Source organism: Notothenia rossii, assembly GCF_949606895.1.
Source record: "Notothenia rossii genome assembly, chromosome: 3".
NCBI lineage: Eukaryota > Metazoa > Chordata > Actinopteri > Perciformes > Nototheniidae > Notothenia > Notothenia rossii.
Genome location: NC_136901.1, coordinates 30,307,345 through 30,330,241, shown reverse-complemented (window position 1 = coordinate 30,330,241; position 22,897 = coordinate 30,307,345). Strand labels below are relative to the sequence as shown.

The 22,897-nt window shown below is 41.2% G+C and overlaps 1 protein-coding gene across 2 annotated transcripts in view; it reads left to right on the top strand.

The window, feature by feature from the left end:
• LOC307032782 (glucosidase 2 subunit beta-like) overlaps positions 1–19,541 on the top strand; it is a 57,218-nt gene extending 37,677 nt beyond the window's left edge. The window contains exons 11-15 of one of the 2 annotated variants that reach the window (XR_013806374.1): positions 535–604; positions 1,340–1,429; positions 6,028–6,099; positions 8,349–8,513; positions 15,402–15,489. Coding sequence is in view for 1 of the 2 variants with exons in the window: in XM_079671033.1 (XP_079527159.1) it covers positions 535–604; positions 1,340–1,429; positions 6,028–6,099; positions 15,402–15,501; positions 17,523–17,660 (470 nt within the window). In the remaining variant the exon portion in view is untranslated. Of the gene's footprint in view, positions 1–534; positions 605–1,339; positions 1,430–6,027; positions 6,100–8,348; positions 8,514–15,401; positions 15,502–17,522 lie in introns of those variants that run through there. The other variant, XM_079671033.1, reaches the window with a different exon arrangement.
• Positions 19,542–22,897: the final 3,356 nt, after the last annotated feature.

Here is a 22,897-nt window from a genome sequence, read left to right as displayed (position 1 = left end):
TGGGGGTCTTTTTGTGCAGCCACTAACATGCTAATATTTAGACCTCTGTGACAGCTCACACACAAGATACACTTCCAATATCCTCCATTAGACCTCAGCAGCAGGTCTGATCGTATGCATTACCTAAACATTTTTCATTTTTAATGTGATGAAAAATTGAATTTAACACATTATTTCATAATTTGACCATCTAGAAAGTCTCTTGGAGGGTGCAGACCTTCTTTAAGGAGGACCGTCCTTTGTAGCTCCGAACTGATGTATGGATGTTTTCCTCAGAAATGTATAATAGTATAACAGTGGCTCATGCTAGCTGCAGCAGATGTTATGAGCTAAGAGGGGAGGTAATAACATGCTAACATGTGCATGTTCACAGTGTTTCCTCTCACCTGTCACATCACTTAGCAGGAGTTAGCCTGCAGGCGGACATGTTGTCATACGAGGAACCATCCTGTATTCAGAGCTAATGGTTTAGCCACACACAGCAGATGAGACAACATGCTCTGCTAATACCGTGACCGTAAAATGTGTGTGCAGCTGCAGAGCGGGAGGCGTCCAGTCTGAAGAAGGTGGAGGAGGCGTATGACACCATCAACATGGAGATCAGGTAGGGAGGGATGAGACGCGTGGCATCAGTAGCCGCTGTGCCCCGAAGGCCTGCATACTCAAGGCCCTCATTACAGTTCTGCTAGCTAAAGGTCAAGATACCACACCCCCCCCCCCCCCCCCCCCCCCCCAACCCCAAGGATGAATCCAACTGCTGTGTTTCCTCTCTGTCTTTCATCACTCACCATCTATCCTCTGCATAGCAGCTTTAAAACTAGCAGGAAGCTAACGTCTTTATTGCGCCACTTTACTGCTTCTTATCCACAAACATGCACTTTGTGAGAATGCAAACACAACCGGCATTACCTTCCTGACCCGGAATCCCCCCCACCTTATTAACGTGGAGCCAAACAGCCACCTCTTTAAACATGTGTTAACCCCATTGGCACCTCTGAGTTATGAATATGGAAATAAAGGCCTGTGCAGCGCCGCTGTTACCACAAAGGGCTCACTGCCTGCCATTAGTGGAGATAAGCAGATAATTGGACTGAGGGGACACACGGGGGTTATACAGCAGCTGTCACATGACACACATCTAGAGAAATACTAGATTATTTTTCACACGTGCTTTACTCCAGGTTACTCAGATACCTTTATAATACCTGAAGTTATATCAGACATTTCCATCTGTGTTTCAGTGCCTTGGTTGCAGACATAATTGTCTAAATGTTGGCATGGTTTCAGATATTAGCTTAAGTTTTGCTGCTGGTTTAAATACAGATGTTTTTTTTTCCAGTGATCTTCGGACGAAGCTGGCCATAGACTACGGTCCAGACTGGGAGTTCCTGTTTCTGAACAGCCAGTGTTACCAGCTTAACGTTTATGAGTGAGTACTTCTTTATTCATCTTTGCCTCTCAAAACTAACCCTTAAGCTGTCAACATGATGACTTCTCTCTAAGAGGACATGTTATGGTCATTTTCAGGTTGATATTAGTATTTGGTGCCTCTACTGGGGCATGTTTCCACGCGTTAATGTTCAAAAAGGTCTTTATTTTGCTCATACTGCACCTCTTTTCACCATGTCTGTTGTGATTGGTCAACCGCTTAGAGATGTCCCGCCCCTTAGCCAATTGCGTTCAATGTGTTGGAAGCGCGAGTGATTCCGCTATGTTCCGTATCCAATGGAGGTTGTTCAGGCATGGGGGGTGTTTGGGAGTTTCAGAAAAGCATCACAAAGTCTACAGAGGATGTTACTGTGAAAAACTCAATCAAAATCCTTCATAGTAAGACCCAGCATCTCAGTGTATAATGTGATAGAGATTTAATCACCACAGAGAACTCCTCCTCCTCTGCGTCTCCTCTGTGTCCCTGCTGGGGAGAAGCTGCTCTCCTCAGGAGCGCTGCCAGCTGGAGCTCCACAGGCTGTGGGCGGCTGAAGACTGAAGGAAGTTATCTGCAGACACATCTCAGAGTGTTTCCCCGGCCCTCACACAGCAGGGTTTGCTTAGTTTGCCTTTTAGGAGGCAGAATGTTGAAGATGTTAAACCAGATGAATCTTATGCAGGCTCTGTTAGATTACAGTGACACACATTGTGGATGAAATAGATGTTCAAGTGAAAAAAACTCACAGTTAAAGAGAGGAAAGTCAAGGAAAGCTTAGAGCTACTGCTAAACTAATGCACGTTTAGAGTAAGAATAGAAAATTGAACAGCTACTGAATGATCAAAGAAATCATGTGAACTACTTTGGGTTTATTAATTTTTCTTTCTATAATGAATATGGGCCTCCCTGTGTGGCATTGAGCAGGAGAGCCACAGACATTTCCACATATTGGACTCTTTAAAAACAAATCTACTATTTTTTTTACAGTCGCCCTTTTTTTCTTGTACAAATCAGTAACACAATGAAGCCATTCCCATTCAGTGTTCCCTTTCCATGGAAGCTCTTTCTGGAAGAGGACAGGAGAGGTTTGATCCTCACTTCAACATGGGGGTTGTTCTTCGCAGGCCACCCCAGCATCGCTCACTAAGTCATTATATTAGGATGTTCTTTTGTTCTGCAGCGCTCCAAGGGAGTCTTGAATCTATTTTCCCCCGGCGGGTGTTAGCTGTGCTGTAGCGCCTCTTGTCTTCTCTGGGCATCAGCAGGCGTTCCGTTCCCATGATGCTTTAGGTGCTCTGCCACACAGGCACTCTATTTTAACACTGTAATATCATAACATGAATACCAGGTATTTTGCACAAACATTTAACAAAATGCGCTTGGCTAATTGAATGAGTGTTTTAAGGATTTTGCCCTAGCGTAAAGACAAAGCTAACCAGGCTAACAGCTGCAGACAGATAGCCTGCACTTCCACATGCACAGAGGAAGTGAAATCTTGTTTGTATGTGGGTTTAAATATATTTGTTTATGCAGAAAGTGTATCTATCCATGCCTCAGAGCAGGTGTCACACTCACGTTATCAGACACTGTTGGTTAGCTAAAGAAGGAGCATTAGCTTTAGCAAGCTGCTTTAGGACCTACAGGACAATTTGAGGATGTTCTATATTTGTATTATTATCAGCTGGTTATTTAATGTGTTGGTCTTTCTCTTCATACGACCTAGCAGATGTGTCTCAGCCTGAGATAGTTCTTTCTCTTTGTGATAAATCTAATTATCACCTTAGGATATGATAAAGTAGATCCTCCAACACTCTTTCTGTTGGAGCCTTTTTTAACACCTCAGAGGAGGAGAAGTGTAAAATATTATTCTGAGCCAGCGTGCTTCACACTAATGTGGGATCCTTTACATTAAATAGAGATATTATTTATGGCTGTATTAGAATATTTCTCTCATTGTTTTATAATACATATCACTTTGAAATCTTCACATTCAGGCAGCTGAACTCAGTACGTGATTGATGCAGGATTAACTGGAGACTGGTTTTCCCTTCCTTGTTCTATAGGTTTTTTTTTGCATGTCAATGGTCTGCAAAGGCTAAAATCCCTACGTTCTTTTCAGAGGGAGTTTCTATCCCACACACTAACCCTTGAAACGCCTCCTTTGTTTACTTATGGAACATAGTGACATCACAATGGAACAGTTGCGCTTCTATTGGCCAGAACTCAAACACATTGAATGTGACATTTCTAAATGATTGACCAATGACAACAGAACCAGCCAGTTGACCATCAGAGCAGACTGGGCCCTGGTTTGAGACAGAGGGTGAAAAGAGGGACAAAACAAATCTTCTTTTACCGTATCAAATTTTAATAACATAAAAAAACTCGTAATCTAAGTAGATAAATATAAATGTGGTATTTAAATACTTTGCAAGCGTATTTTTTTTATTTAATATTCTTTTTTGTTTAACATGTATATATTCATATTACTTTATTTGTTATACTGTATGTTCAAATAGTTTTTATAATGGAACTATTTTCTGCTCCTTTTCCACAAAGTATTTTTCTTACTTTCCTTCATGTATGTGTGGAGGAGAAATCGTCAATAATAATGTTTGGTCTGCTTTCCGCCTCACTGCTCTCCGATGCTCTGAATCTAAATTGGCTTCCAGTTTTCGGTTTTGTTTCCAATACAAATTGATTCTTTGGAGAGGCTGCATTATTCTCTTCTTGGGTAATTTATGAGCACCCCCCGTCCCTCTTTATGTTGTTTCACAGAGGTAATAAGAAATATTTATATATATATATATTATATACATCTCATACTCTGCATACAGCATCTCCAGGCTGAAGTATGATAATCGGTCCGAAACCTCAATCAGACTCAGTGAGAGCTGTTTACTGTGCTTCTCCATGTGGAAAATGAAGGTGGACTGGAAAGTGGCCCACTTTAAATATGTTTACTTTAAACTGGGTGAACTGGAATATCAGGAGAGGTACTGACCACCCCTTCAAATGAGACAAAGTTAATGCAACTTGACACCAATCCTCTGCTAAAGTCAAACTCATCATGGCTGCAGTTTATACTCTTACTGTCCGAGAACTGTATATACCTTGTATATATAAAGCACAGTCCCTGAGGCTTGTTGTTATTATCACTAACATTTGAATAAACCTCTTTATTACTTAATAAAGTACAGTTATAGCAAAACGGTGGTTGCAGAATGTGATGCTTTATAACAGCTGGATCCACACTTGATGTTCCTTTTGTAGATCTGATTCAAGTCCCAGTTTAGTCGGTCTGGCCTCTTTCTTTATTGTCACTTTCAAAAGACAAAGTGTTGCGTTCAGGAGCGGATGGGAGGATCCCAGCTGTCACCGTCTGATCACAGCCTTCTGTAGTTATTATAAAGTTTGATTGGTGACCTTTGCATGGTCCGCCCTCCCTGCACGTCATCATCTGTCACATATTTTATATAATGAAATATATCCTGGGCTGTGATTCATGCAGCCCACTCTCTGCTGCACCCTTTATCCTCCGTCTGTCTTTGTTCCTCTGGATGTTCCTCAGCTCTACATCCCGTCTGTCCGTCTCCTCCTGTCTCTCTGGTCTCTGATCAGTGTGTGTGTGTGTGTGTGTGTGTGTGTGTGTGTGTGTGTGTGTGTGTGTGTGTGTGTGTGTGTGTGTGTGTGTGTGTGTGTGTGTGTGTGTGTGTGTGTGTGTGTGTGTGTGTGTGTGTGTGTGTGTGTGTGTGTGTGTGTGTGTGTGTGTGTGTGTGTGTGTGTGTGTGTGTGTGTGTGTGCGCGCTCTCTCTCTCTCTCTCTCTCTCGCTCTCTCTCTCTGTCCGGTTGCTTTGACGCAGTGTGAAAACACTGGATCTGATCAGCTTCTGTCACATGTTGACGTATATAATCTGTCCTCACAGTTTTTAACCCAGAGACTCACTTCATGTTTCCTGCTACCGAGGTCACATGACCCTCACTTATAAATATAGATGCTTTCTTTAGTGTGTGAGTGTGTGTGACCATCAGTCAATGTTTCTGGATTCAGAAATGTGTTGCTGAAATTATTTTAGACACTTTTTATTTTTTAGTATTTACCCAAATAGAGCTTTTTAGAGGTATTTCTTTTACATGTTACCGTTGTTGTTTAAAGGTAAAGTATGTGACATTTCCACATTCAAATGTGCTGGACCTCAATATTAAGTTGAGCTACTTCAAATATAAACGCTGCATATCTTTTGTACGAAAGAGGATTAGGGCCACATGTGACATTTCTTTTCGACACCTGACCAAAAGTGATGCATTTTATTTCCGAGGAGAAAATCTGAATTCTGAGAAAAACATTGGGGCTTATATAAAGAATATTGCGTGGGGCAGCTTTAATATAAACAGCATTACACTTCAATTATGTAGTTTAATCAAGATATATACAGTGTGTGACGTTTGAAGACACTATATGATGTTTCCTCAAACATCTTTTCATTTCTGTGCAGTTTCTGTCTAAAATCGTCCAACAGTTTGCTGATGTTTATCGTCAAAGCCTGAAGCAGCATGAACAGCACCCTGTATTAAAGCTCATGTGTTCCTCTCCTCTGCAGGTACACCTACAATCTGTGCCCGTTCAATCAGGTCACTCAGAAGAGCACCGCGGGGACCGAGGTCTCGTTAGGGTGAGTACCAATCAGCTGCTCCTCACACTCTCAGCAGCTCACCCCACACACAGCAGAGGGAGGTCTTTTGTAAACAGCTCCAGGAACCCAACACGCACCAATCCTTTTCTTCTTGATATTAATCAGATACTTGCAGCGCTGGAGAACTCTGACAGCTCTTGAATCATTGTTACAGCGCTCATATGAAGAGTATGTGTGCCATAGATTTTTTTGAAAATGTAATTCAATCATGTGACCCTTAATCAATCGCTAACAAATCTTCGTTAGCGTTTTAATAGCTTCTGATCAATAACAGTTTCATGTATGGCTTATTTTATATATTCTACCTGCTGAGTGAAACTGATTTCACTCAGCCTTCCATTTGTTCTATTGTCACGTCTTTCATCGTGTTAACATCTCTGTCAGACAGTTCCAGATAAACATGAAACTTATTATACATTTTCGTTTTTTTTACTTTTTATTTGAGGTGATAATTAGGGGATGTCGCCTTTATTTTAGGTAGCAATTACAGAAACCATTCACATTGAGACCTTTCAGGACCCATTTCTTTATGATTGGCTGCAGAGCGGGCACGGAGGCTATACACAGACAATGTAAAGGCATTAAGACGACAGAAAAAGTGTCAAAACATTTATTCTCTTGTGAGACGTGAAGCCATTAGGCCTGCTGGCAGCTGAAGTGACACGTTAAAGATAATTCATCAGCAATTATCTCCTCCTGCTCTCAGATTGTAAATTAATTGGAGTCTAAAGTTGTTTTTGCGTCGCCACCTCCCACACCACCCACTCACTGGAGGAGCGGGAGGAGAAGTAGCAGCATGTTTTTAGCGCAGAAAGAGGAGAACAGCATGCTAGCTTTGAGTCATGTGACCCCACGCTTTGCTGCCTGTCACTCACCGTGTATGGCAAGGCGTGAGGACCAAACAGAACCAGCGTCACACATGTCCCCATCTGAGAGCTGGTCACTCTGTCTGCATCTAAAAACAGCATTTGAATCTTTACTCTTAGTCTCATGAGGAACCCATTCTTATTTGTAAGCTTCTCCGGTTTAGCACTAGTACCAATGTACCACTTTGAAATGCACAGCAACACTGCAGTAATCAGGTGGTTTTAGAGCATTTATCTTCTGTTATTGACTGACAGGATATGACAATGGCACAAAATCTCACATGGCGACATTTTTAATAACTCAGTAGTGTCTTGTAGTGTCATGGCCCCTGCTATGATGAGCTACAAAAAGCACCACCACATATCTGCCAGTCAGACTGCATATTAGAGCTGATGTGGACAGTTTATAATAACTGAAGCAACACTGGCAAGAGGGGCAGACAAGTTAACCTTGAGACCCAACTCAATCAACCCGTCAGTGTGCTATTTAGCTAGCAAAGTTTAGCTATTCACATTGAACGTTAGCTATTTAGTAGTTCCTCGTCTGAAAAACTGTAATTACCTCATAACAGTTCATTCAAAAGCTTAAACACCGTTTATTTGGCAAGTAAATAGCTTGTGACAATATGCAAAGTAATAGCAATAAGACTTTAACTCAAATGACATGATACGGCAATTCCTAGAGCCGGAGGAGAATAAAATGTGTACGCTTTCCTCGTGAAGTGTTAGAGACACGACTGAACACAACAGAAAATATTGTCGATGTGCTCAGAGATGATTTAATGTAACATGAATCACATGCAGACACCTCGTTGGTATGTTGTGGGTGTAGCAAGCGGCGCGGCACTGTGTCTGTGGAGGTATATATGGAGGGGACTAAAGTTCATTTTTTATCCTGACAGACCATCAGTCAGCAGGAGGCATCCGTCCTCCTGATATCAATCTGCATGGAGGGAGGTGGGGGGGGGGGATTTAAACAGCAGCATTTATCACACCCGCTCCTCCTGCTAAAGGACAGCATGTGCAGAGACTAGAGCAGAAACATTCTTAATACTGGCTCGTAGTGTGTCGGTGCAGTATTAATGTTGCTGAATTTTGATTACAACGTCAGTTTGTTAAGTGTGTCAAGGCTCATAAAAGTTCAAATTGTTCCCTCAGCGTTTCCTGCATGCGTGGTTCTGCAGCATTAAGTTTCCGAATGCTCATATGGAACAATACATCACTTCCTATTGTGGCCACACACAGCCATAGAGATGTCATAAGGCCTAGCAGTCATACTGTATGCTCCCAATTATGTGTAAATGTAGATATTATACGCCTCAAATTCACCTCCTGATTCCAGCGTCTCTGTTTCCCATTTAGCTCTCTGCTCGCGCCGCTTCCTGAAATGGCCTCTGCAACAATAGCACGCGCTGCCGTAATGATAATGGAGTGGAGGAAAATGCTTGCATAGCGACACTGTGGCACCACGACAGCGTCGTCCATCTTCATAATGTCCTCCACATGCAGAGCTGCACAAACACACATGTAAATCAGTTCCTGTGCTTATGTTCATATATAACACAGCATTGACTGAGGAAGAAACATCGCTTACAGAGCATGCATGCATTGATTTCTCTTTGTCACGTGCGTTTCCAACGTGTTTTTGAGCTTATGGTGAATAAGAAGCTTGTAGAGTGCGTCGGCAGCCATTTCTGAGGTTTGTTGATGAGCAAATATTCCTTCAGATACAGTCTGAGATGTAGGTTCTTGTTGTTGTTGTGGTTCAAGGTTTTCATAATTTTCTCCCAATTGTAACTTTTGCCAGGCAGGCTGTTTTCAGCTTGGTTTCTTGGTTATTGTTTTCGTTTGTCAGCGCGGTAGCAGAGCAACTTGCCGTATTTTTATGACATTTGGTGTACCTACATTACACTGTAAATATAATGAATGACTGAAATATCCACTCCACAGCTGTTGTAAATAATTTTTAGCTATAAATGATATCAAACCCATACAGTACAAATACATATTATTATTATTATTATTACATATTTAAGTTGTTGGTTAAAGAAGTAAAAGGCAGTGGTTTTGGCTCTAATAAACATAAAATATATTTGTATTATATTTGGAAATTATTTTTCTCTTCAAAAACTGGCGCTGACAATAATTAATTAATTAATATTCGTATTATGATTCTTTGTTTTTTTCTTTCTTTTAATCCCTGCCTATAACATGGATTTTGTTTCATACTTGGAATAATGTGCAAATGTGAAACCATTTGTTGATACATAATGTCCTTTATTAGTTATTTATTGCATTTCCTACACTGGCTTGACAAATTAGAAAGATGACATCCCATATTAGTTTAACCTCACTGCCTGCTGTTAGCAGCTGTTTATGCTAAGCTTACAGTTTTCACATTAATATTTCCCATGCTCTGCTGCTAGTGAGAGGTTCTTACTGCTGAGGGCTTTTTGTACATGCTGTGGTTGTTAGCAGGAAATGGCCTGAGCTCTAAGTTAATTACTGCCTGTTGACAGACCGTGTTAGGGTGTTGGTAAAATAAAAATGTATCTTAGTTAAATATTGTTTAGAAGATATGTTAGGCTTCAGTTTAAAACATGCTTTGTGGTGCACACAAAGTCTTTCTACCTCACTCTACCCTTGAAATTGAATCGCTGAAAGTCACACACTACTTTTAGACTAAGAAACTGAGGAGCAGGTGGTTAAGGTGAAGGGTCGTCTAATAGCTTTTATTTTTGGGACCCCGGGGAAATCGGGCAGCCACGAGCTTGGGATCAGGGGTCCACATGTGTCTCCTCGTAAAGTTCAAGGAGCTCGACCTCCTGCTGTGCAGGGTCAAACTGTTTGTCGTTGTCCCACCCCCACAGAGAGGAGGAGGAGGAGGAGGAGGAGGAGGAGGCGGCAGCATGAGCTAGAACATATCCAGGGATAAAAGTGGCATAATAATTCCTGCAGACAACAAGATTAATGAGACAGACTAAAAAAGGAGGAGGAGAGGAAGGAGGAGGAGGAAGAGGAGGAGGAAGAGGAGGAGGAAGAGGAAGGGAAAGAGGAAGGGAAAGAGGAAGCTTCCATAGCTTCATTTTGTCAGTATTCAAAACACATCTCCATGTAACTGCTTCATTCATCAGAGCTAGCCTCGCAACATAACACTAGGCAACCTACAATTTACACTGTAGCTATTATTTATGAGACATTTTTATTTTGTATTGTATATAAGCAGTGTTGTCCCCAGTCGTTTTCCCAGAATGCACTGGTGTAGAGAGCAGCAGTGATGGCTGCAGGCTGTCACTCCTCCGAGGGTTTTCTCCAACATCACACACTCTTTTCTGTGCTCTTATGGAAACATGTTCATTTGATCAATAACAATCCATTCCTCATGAGAGACAGCATAAAGAGAGTAAGAGTTTCTGTTGGTCCCCCTCCCTCCCTCCCTACCTCCTCCTTCTTAAGATTAATCACTGTTTCATGTTTAGATAGAAGAAAAGTGCTGTGGCTAATTATCTCGATGGGATTATAATAAAAAAAATTATTTCCCATCAGTCGCAGAGGGATCTGTGAGAGTAATACTGTAATAATACTGTAACATGAGCAGATTACAAATGAGACACTGCAGCAACTTCTCACAAATACCCCTTGAAAAATACTTTCAAGGTATATCCTGCATGTTCACTACACTGTGTGTGTGATGGCATGTGGAGTATAATATATATATTTACATGTTTATATTTATATAACACCCTCACTAACAGGGGGTAGCCATTAGAGAGTAGGGGGAGGGGCTTTATCTTTTATATTTAACTGAAGGTAGGGTGGCGATAATGACTCTAGTAAGTGTGTTAAAGTGTGTGGTTGTGTGTGTGTGGGGGGGGGTCTGACACTGTGAACCCCTGATGGCCTTTCTGCTAGGTTGCCGTGGTAACGTGTGGTTGTTAATGAGGCAGTGAGCTGTTAGCTGAATACAGATGTGTGGCAGTGAAATATGAAGTGTTCAACTGCAGTTTGATTTAGCGCCTTGTGAAATGGCCTCACTGTCGTCATTGATTCACACTAATAATGGGCCTATACATGTAAAAAGTGTCCAAAAACATTTGTTTTCATGTGTTTTAAAATCTGAAAAGATATATAGTCATATATACAAAAACAATATTTCATTCAATAAATTCAATTCAATAAAATGCATCCCTTAACATTTAATATTCAGGGAAACCTATACTAATAACTGTATACATAAGAATGATAATAATAAATACATTATATTTTATTACTTATTCAAGGAAAGAAATATTTGAAAAATATTATAAGATGAATATATTATCTGTCAACATTGAATCTTTAGGGAAAACTATATACAAATACTACAAATAAAGTAAATAATACAATATAACTGAAATAAAAAGAACAAACTAATAGATGCAACGTTTGGCTTTATAAATCTTTCACAGATGCTTTTCTTCCATAAAGTGTGTAGACAGTAGAAAGGTTTATTTTGGTATTGAGCGCACATGTATGCAAACATCCTTCAATGCATGAATGGTTGCAGGCAGCTTCCTCATGTGCATGTGAAGTGGAGTCAGCTCTCTAATGTCTGCTGAGAAAACACTGAAGGCAAATGTATATTCAGGGCCCCGGCCCCACGAGGACGAAAACGGTCGTTTGCGTTACTGTTTAGTGTCATATAGAGCGTTCGACCACACGAGGACGACCGAATATGACAGTAAACAACTGCGGAAACGATAACGGGTCCCAAGGTGGATAGAACGGCATACGCAACGCTCTGGGGGGTCCAACGGCTCCGGGTGTGCGCCCTATACGATCATTTTCTGATAATGATGACGCAATAGCCCCGCCTCTCCCCGCCTCTGCTGCTCACCCCCGCGTCAAAGTAAACTGCACACTGAATTCAGATTATTTATCTTTCTCTCGATATGGACATAACGCGAGTGAAGTCTAATCTGACAGGACGGAGACAGGCAGCTCTGCACACCTGCAGCTCCTCCGGCTGTGATGCAGCGGTGAACGGAGCAAAACACACACTTCAAATCAGATCATCACCCTTTGCTATTTTAATTACCTCTCAAACTACCTAAACTAGTTATAAATATGTTTATTTTTACTGTCGGGTCACTCATTACTGGATCAGCTGCTGCATGAGAGGGAGGAAAAAGAGAGGCTCCGTGTATTTTATGATTATATTATATAGACATAAGGATTCGTTATTCATTTGTTTGAAAGCTCAATAAATAACAAAGAAGACCTTTGACCGGCACTTTTATTATTTTGTCCAGAAGATTAAAACTTTAATACACGTTGACTGGCGAAAAACTCTGCCCGGTTCCCTCGGCCCCCACCGCGGAGAATAAACAGAAGGGCAACCATGATAACCATGCTTCTTCGCTGCTTTTGTGGAGGAAGTTACAGCGCCACGTACAGGCTCCTGCATATGTACTGCAGTTTCTCCAGCGGTTGGAGCCAAACGGAGCTGTCTCGTGTGGACAGACAACATCCGGTGAACATTGCGTGTGGACGGAAGCTTTTTTGCGATTGCGTTTGCGTTAATCCTATGCGTTTAGCCGTATGCGTCCTCGTGGGGCCGGGGCTTCAGTGTTCTGCTGGCCATGCCTGCATTGTGTTCTCAGCTTCATGCGGTTCAGTGAAGCCCCCCCCCCCCCCCAGTACCTGCAGGAGTTTAAAAAGCAGAGTGTATAATGATAATAGCTTCTGAGAGGTTGATTTGTATGTATATACGAGGAGGGGGGTGAGATTATCCGTGGATCGTGGGGATTTATAACTCGGATTAATGCTCTGATTGAGTTTAAAACAGAATCACTGGCATCACTTAAAAGAAATAAAAGCGGCTTAAATCAGCTGCAGCCTTCATCATGAGAAGCTAATCTGCTTTCTAATGCTAATTAATCACAATAAGCATCAGATTATAGAAATGAGTTCAACAATACAAGATATTGTATTTGAGCAATATCATCATAACACCCCCAAAAAGTATTTTATGTGTTCAAAAAATATAGCATGACTCTTTGTTTAGTGTGCATGTGATGGTCTGCAGCTAATTTAATCACAACTCTATTTCTGTGTCAATAGAAATCTTACAGAGTAATTCAGAAAATATTTAATGAGATTGGCTCTGTAATGTGTGCAGTCACTATCTCACCCACAATGCAATGCAAATGCTTGGATAACAGCAGGTCTATCTGTGATGGAAGGCCAGACAGATTACATTGTGAGCCAGATATCTGCAGGTTTAAAGCCTTTAAAAGGAGCATCCATCATTAGTCATTACAGGAAGTCTGCATGTGGTGAGAAATGGATAAGATAAGATGCACTTTACCTGCCTCCCAGACCAAACTAATAGAATCTGGGTCAAATGAGAACAGAATCTGTCACCTGGATGTTAGACTAAGAGAATGCATTGAGGCAACCATAACGACACCTTAGAGAGACAAATGGGGAGATGTTTTTGTGCAAGTTACTTTAAAATGTAGTTTACTTTTTGTGATTTGACATGAGAGCAACACATTGACTGTCATGTGACTTGGCAGTAAATGTAGATTCTGAGGTTTTCACTTATCGCATCATAATAATTAATGTATACATTTGATCTATAAGGAGCCCAATTACGATGGCCAGTCAAGTAAACTGATGTGATTAGAGATTGATGACTGGCTGTCGTTACATTAAAAGCTATAGACTGGTGGATCGATGTCCAGTGGCAGGCTAACACTTAAACTGGTATTTCCTTGGCTTGTTAGTGTTTTATATTTCAATGCAGCCTCTACATTCACTGCTTTTACTTTTATCATTACTAATGTTTACTTTGATATAGCCTCATAAGCATCATTAGCTGTGAGGAAGTGTTTAGCACAGACGTACATGTATTGACTGATCGAGTCTCTTTAGTTACCGTCTCGCCCTATCTCTGTAGAGGCCTGATGCTACTGAGGAAGGAAATCGCAGCTTTTGAACTTTTTGTAGTTTGACGTACAATACACGACACAGAAGCTTTTAGGCATGATGATATTCTATTTTCAGCTTGGTGCAGATTCTCAGTTTTCACCGGAAAGTTGAGCGGGGCCGTCACTTTGTGCTCGCATCTAAAGTGCAGCTGAGCATCACGTACCTTCGAGCCAAACTGAGATAAACTGCATGAAAAAAGAACTAATCATGGAGCCAGGGGGCTGTTTTCTGCACATTTAGGTTGTGCTATAGACACAGGATCAAAGCAACATATCATAGTGTTAATGCATGAAATAGGGCATTAAGGATGCTTTTCAGAGTTGTAAATAAGGACCTGTGCACAAGTCTGTTGAGGGCTGTATCACATATTTAGTGCAGGAAGGTGATGAACAGGGGATCAATTGTCAACTCCTGCAGCTCTGACAGGAATCCATCGAGGGCCTCTGCCACTAACAAAGTGCTAAAACCCAATCACAGCAGCAAGGAGAAGGAGCACCTCGCTGAAATCAGAGTGGATTTAAAAAAAAAGGGGAAATAAATGTTATGTTTGTTGGTATTTCTCTTCCCTCCGCCTTTATTCTCCCTATGTTTTGCACCATTCATAACTTATTTCTAAAGTCACCATATCAGCAGCAATATCAAATATACAACTGCTGAGATGTATTTAAATCCCCCCAAAAATATCATATATTGACACTGAAATCAAAGATCTGTAATCTCTCAAGGAAAAGTTTGTGCACCCGAGACAGTTCTTAGAACAGTACATTTGATTATTAGCATTTTTGCAAAAGCATTTACAGAGTTTTGGCAAACCATTTGGAAAAGGCTTCAGATCCCGTGCTTGCTCAAAGTGAAAATATTGATTGTATTATTTCTCCTCCGGTGCAGACAGTTGTGAGTCTATGTACTGTAGGGCAGGACATCAGTAAAATCTCCAATCGACCACATGCAGAACGATTTCCCCTCAAACAGGATTACACTGTTTTACTGAATCAGTCGTCAGCAGCAGCACGTCCGAGAAGCTGCTAAAGTTCAACTGAAGTTATGTGGAGAAAGCTTGGTCACATGGCATCTGTCAGACCAAACTGTAGATATATAACTGTAGAGGAGCTGACAGAATATAACGTCCGGACACAGCGCTGGCACTCTGCTCTGCCTCTCTGGGAAATGTTTGGTGAGAGCGTAATGAGCTGCAGATCGGCCTCTGTGGCTCGGCTTCACTTGCCTTCCGTCGTGTGGTGCTGCACACACATTAACTCTGACTACTTAATAATTCCCCTCCATTGTTGAGCATGGTGCCAGGCTGGACGCGCTGCCAGGTCTTTGTGTTTTTTTTAATAACCAGAAAAACTTTTTCTGTGCTCAGCTGCTGATAAAATACTTTGTTTCCACTTCATGAAAATAGAGCCTGACCCTGTGTTCCTGCTGTGTGTCTCTCAGGAGGTGGGGGATGTGGGCGGGGACTCCGAAGAACCCGTACAGTCAGATGGTGTATGAGAACGGAGAACCCTGCTGGCAAGGAGGCTCCCGCAGTACTACAGTAAGCGCTGCACACACACTCGGGGATAAACAAAGTAAGAGATACACAAGTGGAACATACACACTGACTGACAGATGGAAACAAAGTCCTTCATCAGAGCTCAATAAATATGTGCTGCAGACCTCATTAGGATTTAAACTCATTATGGTTAATATGAGAATATTTTCTAAAGGAAACACTGCTGTTACATGGAAAATATTTAAAAAACAGATAAAAAAAAAACACTCTAAAGTAATGGTTTTGATCGTTTAGCAAAATGCTTGATTGACACGCCTTGAGTTTTTAGTGCAATGTTATAAATGCTGCATGTGAACGGACTCTTACCGAACATTACACACTTGTCATAGGAGAACTTGTACTGCCATTTAGAGATGTATTAACAGGCTTGTTGTATGGATCCAGTTTGACCATTATCAGTGATATAGTGTGTAGTCCTCCCTTTTTTCAGTCAGTGTAGCTTCTTTGAATATGTCCTAAAAATGCATCTTGTGATCTCCCCCTAGCCTTAAATCGACATCATTTCAACCATGTCTCATGGTCCAAACATTATTTCACTTTTAAGAGACTGATATGAGTATGTTTTCTTAAGAAAATAATCACCCTGTAGCTATGCTTAAGGGAAAACTTAAAGCGGCCTTTTTCAGTTTTGGTGGCGTTCCCTTCCCTGGAGTGTGTTGAATAGGTTTTTGTGAAGGCTAGAGCTAGAATCCAGAGGGGTTTTTGCCTCTTTTCCACTACGGTACATACAGAGAGTTTATAACAACTTGGTCCTGGACAAAGAAACCTTACTGGGTATAAATCAATGACAAGTCTTTATGTACACTCCTCCCTTTTCAGATATATGTGGGGTGGACAGAGACAGATCAGCTGTGTGTTTTCCACATGTGGATTTGTTCCCACTCAGCATCCTGGCAGTGAGATGTTGTGTTCAGGGCCCGGTGATGGGAGCTGACATCTCAGTCCTCATTGGTTTAATGCTGCTCCACTTGCTCTCTCTACTTCTGTTCTTTATTTCTCCGGTATTGCCTCATCTTACAGACACTTTTATGAGACCCATTTACATTTTGTGTCAGAATTGTATCAATGTAATCATCTTATTTCCTGTGCCTGGCCCCCTCTGCACAAATCACAGTCTAATAAATGTCGTTTGCAAATATATGTACTCATGCCATCCTGGGCCCCCTTTGAAAAGACTCAAATGAATTCCTTTGATACGACCTCCTCACCGAGAGCAGGCGGCATAAATGAAGTCTCGTCAGAAGTCGGCGCTCATTATATTTGAGAAGCTGAACTCGTCTCTGGGTAGTGCCGCGGTGAGCGCTCTCCTCTCTTTACTCTCCGGCTGAGGTATTGTTTCACTGAGGTAATCCAAATTAAAGTAGCATGCAGCAAAGAGTCTATAGGGAGGGGGAAGTGAACTGCTTCACTTATTAATTAAATTCAAAGTGCTGGGCTACGAGCTGCACTTATTGTAGCTACAGATATAAACCAACCAACAGTTTCCAAAATATAGGTCAGATTTTTGTTTGCCAAAAGAAACTTAGACCAAGAAACATGCATCACCATGTCGGTGAACAGTATCCCACTTATTACACGGCTAAACACTCTTACTTCCTGTCTGTCTCCTTCTGCTCTTCCCTCCAGTGTTTGTCTCCTTCTGCTCTTCCCTCCAGTGTTGACTTCCTGTCTGTCTTCTTTTGCTGTTTGACTTCCTGTCTGTCTTCTTTTGCTGTTCCCTTTAGTGTTGACTTCCTGTCTGTCTTCTTTTGCTGTTCCCTTTAGTGTTGACTTCTTGTCTGTCTTCTTTTGCTGTTCCCTTTAGTTTTGACTTCCTGTCTGTCTTCTTCTGTTGATTTCTCTGACATTTACCTCTTTCCCTCTCTTGCAATATTTTTCTTTCTTGCTCTGAACCAGCTGCAGTGTGATCTGAATCTCAGAGAGCTAGTCTCTTCTTCTCCATCAGCAGATGAACCCGGCTCCTCTCCTTCACCTCCTCACCGTTCCTCCTCTCTGCTTTCTAGGTCACACTGACATGCGGCACAGAGACAGCGCTGTGCGGGGTGAAGGAGCCTAGCAAATGCCAGTACATCATAGACTTCCAGACTCCTGTGGCCTGTCAGCCGGTGCTGAAGCAGCGGGGCGTCCACAGTGAACTGTGACCCTCGGCCTGCATGGATGTAGCCCCCCCCCGGCTAGCCCACCGTGACAGTCCAGAGTCCCCGCTGACATCAGTGCTGTCAGAAAATGTATTCTTCCAACAAGCTCGCTGTAGTTAGAATATGATGATCAGGTTTCATTCATTGTTACAGCTTTACATTGTATTAGAATAGAGCATTTATTAATCAAAAACAGTAAAATCCTCCTGTGGGTTGACAATTACAAGATTACAATGTAAATAATTACATAAATGATGTGAAGCTACATTTATTGCAAGGCCCAATTACATTGCCACCAATAACCATTTGATGTATTCCCTCCCCTTTCCCCACTTCCTGTTCAAAATTAGATGTCTTAACTGCTATTCCGGTTTAGCAGCATTGTAAAAAATGAATTTAAGTTGAGATAATTTACAGCTACACTGCGGTGATCGGATGGTTTTACAGCATCAATCCTCTGTTAGTGACTGTCAGATGACATACGGAAATGGCCCCAAATGGTATACAATTTGGATAACTCTGTAGTGTCTATGGTACCAAAGCATATCTGCCGGCCAGACTGCATACTGAAGCTGATGTGGACAGAAGGGTAGAAAAAGGTTCACAGTGTTGACATTTATAGAAACAAGATAACTTTTTAGCGAGCGTGAACGTTAGGTGTTTTGCTAGAAACCGCACTCTATCTATGAGAGAGTAAAAATCCCCTTCTAGCTGGATAGATGGATAGATCTATCCAGCTATCTACCTACCTTTAGCTATCTAGCGAGCTTTTGCTAAATTGGTTGCTCTCCTAATTGAAATGGGACATGTTATTAAACATCCCATGGTTAAACTTACAGTACGGACCTGTGTCTACCTTTCAGGAAGTGAGAGTAATTATATATAAAAACATTGTTGACGTTTTCTTTTTAAAAACCAAACAAAGCTTGCTGTAAATTCTCAATTATGTTTTTTGCATAACGTAATCACATATTGCTAATCAAAATAGTTAGTGTCTCGTTTGAAAAATGGTTATAACTTAGTAACAGTTGATTCAAAAGCTGCTATTAGCAATTAAGCTTTAACCGGAAGTAACCAGACATTATATCGGTTCAATTCTGTCAAGTTAAAATGGCAGGTTAAATAAAACCAGCAATAATCTTAGGGACATATTCCGACCATCAGGAAAAAAGCAATACATATCTTCTCATAAAATAAAATTCACTCCCTGCATGGAGATTTATTTTTCTGGGGGATTATACCAAAAGACAGAATTGAGGTGATCCATAATCTGCAGCCTTCACATTATGCAACAAAAATGTTCTTTAATAATGATACAAAAAGCAAAACCCCTGCCTATTGCCACTTTAACGCTAAAAGGAGAAATTGTGTGTGATATTAAATATTTGTTCAATTGTCCCATGAAAAATCAAACCAGCAATGAATAGATGCTCTCTTTAGCTTAGCATAGAGCCGTGCTGTTGCACACGTTGTTTTTCATGATGCACATGAGCGGTTTATTTTAGCATCTAAAAAATGTTTTCACCAAATGTGTATTAATATGTAGATGAAAGTAGTCTTCAACAAATGCACTATTCTAGCAAATGCCAGTTGGTGTTATTAAAAACCGCAGCTGTAAGTAAGCCTCTTTTCAAAATATAACTTCATATTTTCAACTGTTTTTTACAGATTAACATCATCAGAAATAACAAATTATATCTCTTAGAGAAGTTAAATAGTATTGAGAGAACCAAAACAATTTGTTGGCTTTGCTTGTTGACACGGGAACAATACAAAAAGAGGTGCACCAGACCTTATCCATTCACAGCACCAATGTAACTTCTGTATTAAATAACTGCTCATCATAAGCACAAATAAAGTACTTCATATTTTGGTATAATCATACTTGATTCTTGTCCTAATTGAACAGATTGAGTAGCATAGGCTCATTTAGGATCAGACTGCCTCCTATATTACTCTATTCCCAGCTGCATCACTGTTAGCTCTGCTATAGCCTGAGCTAATTCTCCTGATGGGAAAGTTGCTGCGCGTCGGCCACCGTAGAAATCCCCTTCTATGAAGGTGTATGAAAGTAAATATTTTTCATCTAATTTGAAATTAAAAAGACATTCAATTTGATGTATCAGATTTTTGGCCTCCGAATTGTATTGCTCGAATATTCAATGACCGATTTTCACTTCACACAAATTCAGAAAAAAATCCATAGTATTCAAGCTGCTCAAATTAGACTGTGCACAACCATGTATACAATTCAGATTAAACATCGAGGAACCCAAGGAAAAGCAATTGATTTGTAGATCAAGTCAAACCAATAGCCGGCCAAATCTAGCTCGGTTTTTCGCTCTGTCTGTCACGGCTTCCGGTAAAGTTTCAGCGTAGATTTTGCTCGCAAAAAATGGTCAGCGAGCAAGTTCCATGTTTTAAGCTGACCGTGACAGTGTGCAATGATTTGGCTGGATGTTGGTTTGACTTGATTTACAATCAATAGCTTATCTTTGGAGACCCGGTTTTTAATCTAAATTGTGTTGCAACTAAAAAGTCAAATTATTATATACGTATAGCTTTTAAGTGGAGCATCTAACAACTTGCATGGATGCAAGTTGTTAGATGCAACCATGCATTGCAACACAATGTGTGTGTAAAGCCTCACATTCAAGTTAACCAGCTAAACTGACGAGACCAAAACAGTGTTTCTCTAAGGTTATAATCTATGGACCTTGGATAGAAAAAGAAAATCTAGGAGTTAGTTTATCAGAAAAGAAAAGCAGTGAGTTGTGGGGAGGATTCAGGAGGGGAAAACCCACCTCCACATTAGCACATGAAGGAGCAGGGATGGAAAGTCTTCCAGTTGAGCGTGGCTGTATTTGTGTGTTGACTCCAAATTTCTAAAAGGGCCCAGAGGCTTTAAGTTGCATTAAATCTCCACTTTGTAGAAACTCGTTCAAAGTACCTGTTCTGTGGAGTGGGAGAAAGCGCCTGCCTTACTGGTGACTGCCTGGTTGAATGACGCCCACCAAAACACACTATTGTTTTTCAGCTCCTTCCTTTGAAGGGAGGCCAGTCACATCCTCAGGGCTGAGAGGGAAAAAGGACACTCGAGTAGAGTCACATGCATCTCCCTGTCGTCCACAGTTACTCCAGTTCAGTCACGATACTGATGCTTGACACTCAGCTTGTAGCCTACATCTTTGTTGGCACACAACACCATTTAAATGCATGAGTGAGAAATCAGTACATACAGTATGTACCGTTTCAGGCCTCAGTTGTTATTCTATGTGTACAACGGATTGTAAATGTTGTTCCTAAATATATTTCAGGCTATCATTTAATTGTATTTGCAGGTTTTTTTCTTATTTTTGACAAGCTACACTATGCTGTTTTTTGGGCATATTTTACACATACTATGTTGTTTTTTGCATATTTTCGATGTACTAGTATGCTGTTTTTAGGGAAGATTCAACATACATATATGCTTTGCCTTGTTTTTGGAAGATTCAACATAGTGTGTCGTTATTTTCCATATTTCGTGTTTCAGAAAATATCTACATACTACTATGTCGTTTTCTTGCATGTGTGGGGGAAACTTCTGAAGCAATTGGAAACAGGACTCAGAGAGACACGAGGAGAGCTGGAGCTTTGATGGAAAACACTGATGGTTTATTTGGAGTTACAAGACAGGTGGTATGTCACGAGTTGACACAGCGGTTGCCAAACCAATTCTCAAGAACTCTTCTGCAGCTCGAGGTTTTAACTAGTTCGGAGTGTAATAATCAACATTCTTTATCAGTGAGACTAAACAATTATGGACCCTGAATCTAACTAGAGCTCTCGTCCATAGAAAAGAAAGTGCGCCAGGGAACCTTCATCCCTGAACAGTAAACTACCTCATGGCGGCTTGTGCTCTGTCATAGACTGGTAACAACAATGCGCCCAAGCTGCTCCTCCTTAAAGGGGACCTATCATGCAAAATGCACGTTTGTACGTCTTTTATTCATGAATATGTGTCCCCGGTGTGTCAGGGAACTCACCAAGTGTCAGAAAACACAACCTCTTTTCCTCCATACCCAAATCTCTAAAAACGGGGCTGCAACGGATCTGATACAGATTGATACAGATTTGAAAGTTCTCTGACGTCAGGAAAGAGGAGCTCCGCCTATATGGCCAACTCTCCACCTATCAGGGGAATGTGGGGTTAGGCCACGGCCGGCCATTGCCGCTCGAAAGCGCTGGAGACGCTGTAGTACATATGCCAGGCCTGTAAGTGGCGCTGTAGTCTGCCACAAAAGCAGCGAAGGAGACTTCCCGCGCATGGTTGCCATGTTTGCCCTTATGTTTATTCTCTGCTGTGGCTCTTTTTCTCCCTCCCCGAGGCAAGCGTTTGCTGCTGTAATTCAATGCAATCCCTCCCCGTCGAGGCAAGCACTGTAATTCTCTCCGGTTAATCCACCAGCAGATGACAAACACCCACCTCTCCGAGGGGACCATCCGGCCGAGTTTCAGTTAGATTTTTTTTCGTCGGTCAACATGTCCGTTAAAGTTTAAATCTTCCGGACAAAATTAGAAAAGTGCCGGTCAAAGGTCTTCTTTGTTATTTATTGAGCTTTAAAACAAATGAATAATGACTTTATATAATCATATAAGAATAAAACACGGAGTACGGAGATCTCTTTTTCTCCCCCTCTTCTGACAACCCAGTAGCTGATCTCAAAGCACGCTCCCCTCTCCTGCAGGGGGGCGTGGTCAGCTGCAGCTCATTTGCATTAAAGCAACGTCACAGAATCAGTCCCTGCAAAAACATGCCTGGAAAGAGCAAATAGAGCGAAATGAGGCATGGCTAAAATGCAGGATCTGTTTGGTATTTTGAAAAAATATATATATTTATATACTTTATATAGGTATGGCCCTACAATATATTGTTCAAATATAGCATGATACTGTAGGTCCACTTTAAGAGAGATAGCAATACCCAAGGCCGTAGAACTATGCCATGGGAAAAGAGACAGTAAAGAGAGAAAGCAATGAACTGGGTCGAAGGTTGAATACCTAAGCAAATTATTCCCTAACAACTATAAAAAAAATTCTGTCATTTTTATCAACATGTGGTTTCTACACACAATACTGTGCGTTATTTCAACATGAAATACAATGTTTTTCAAAGACAAAAACATTTGGACAAGTACATGGCTCACACATCACAAATAGGACGGGACAATAATATGGGGGTATGGGGATTACAGTGT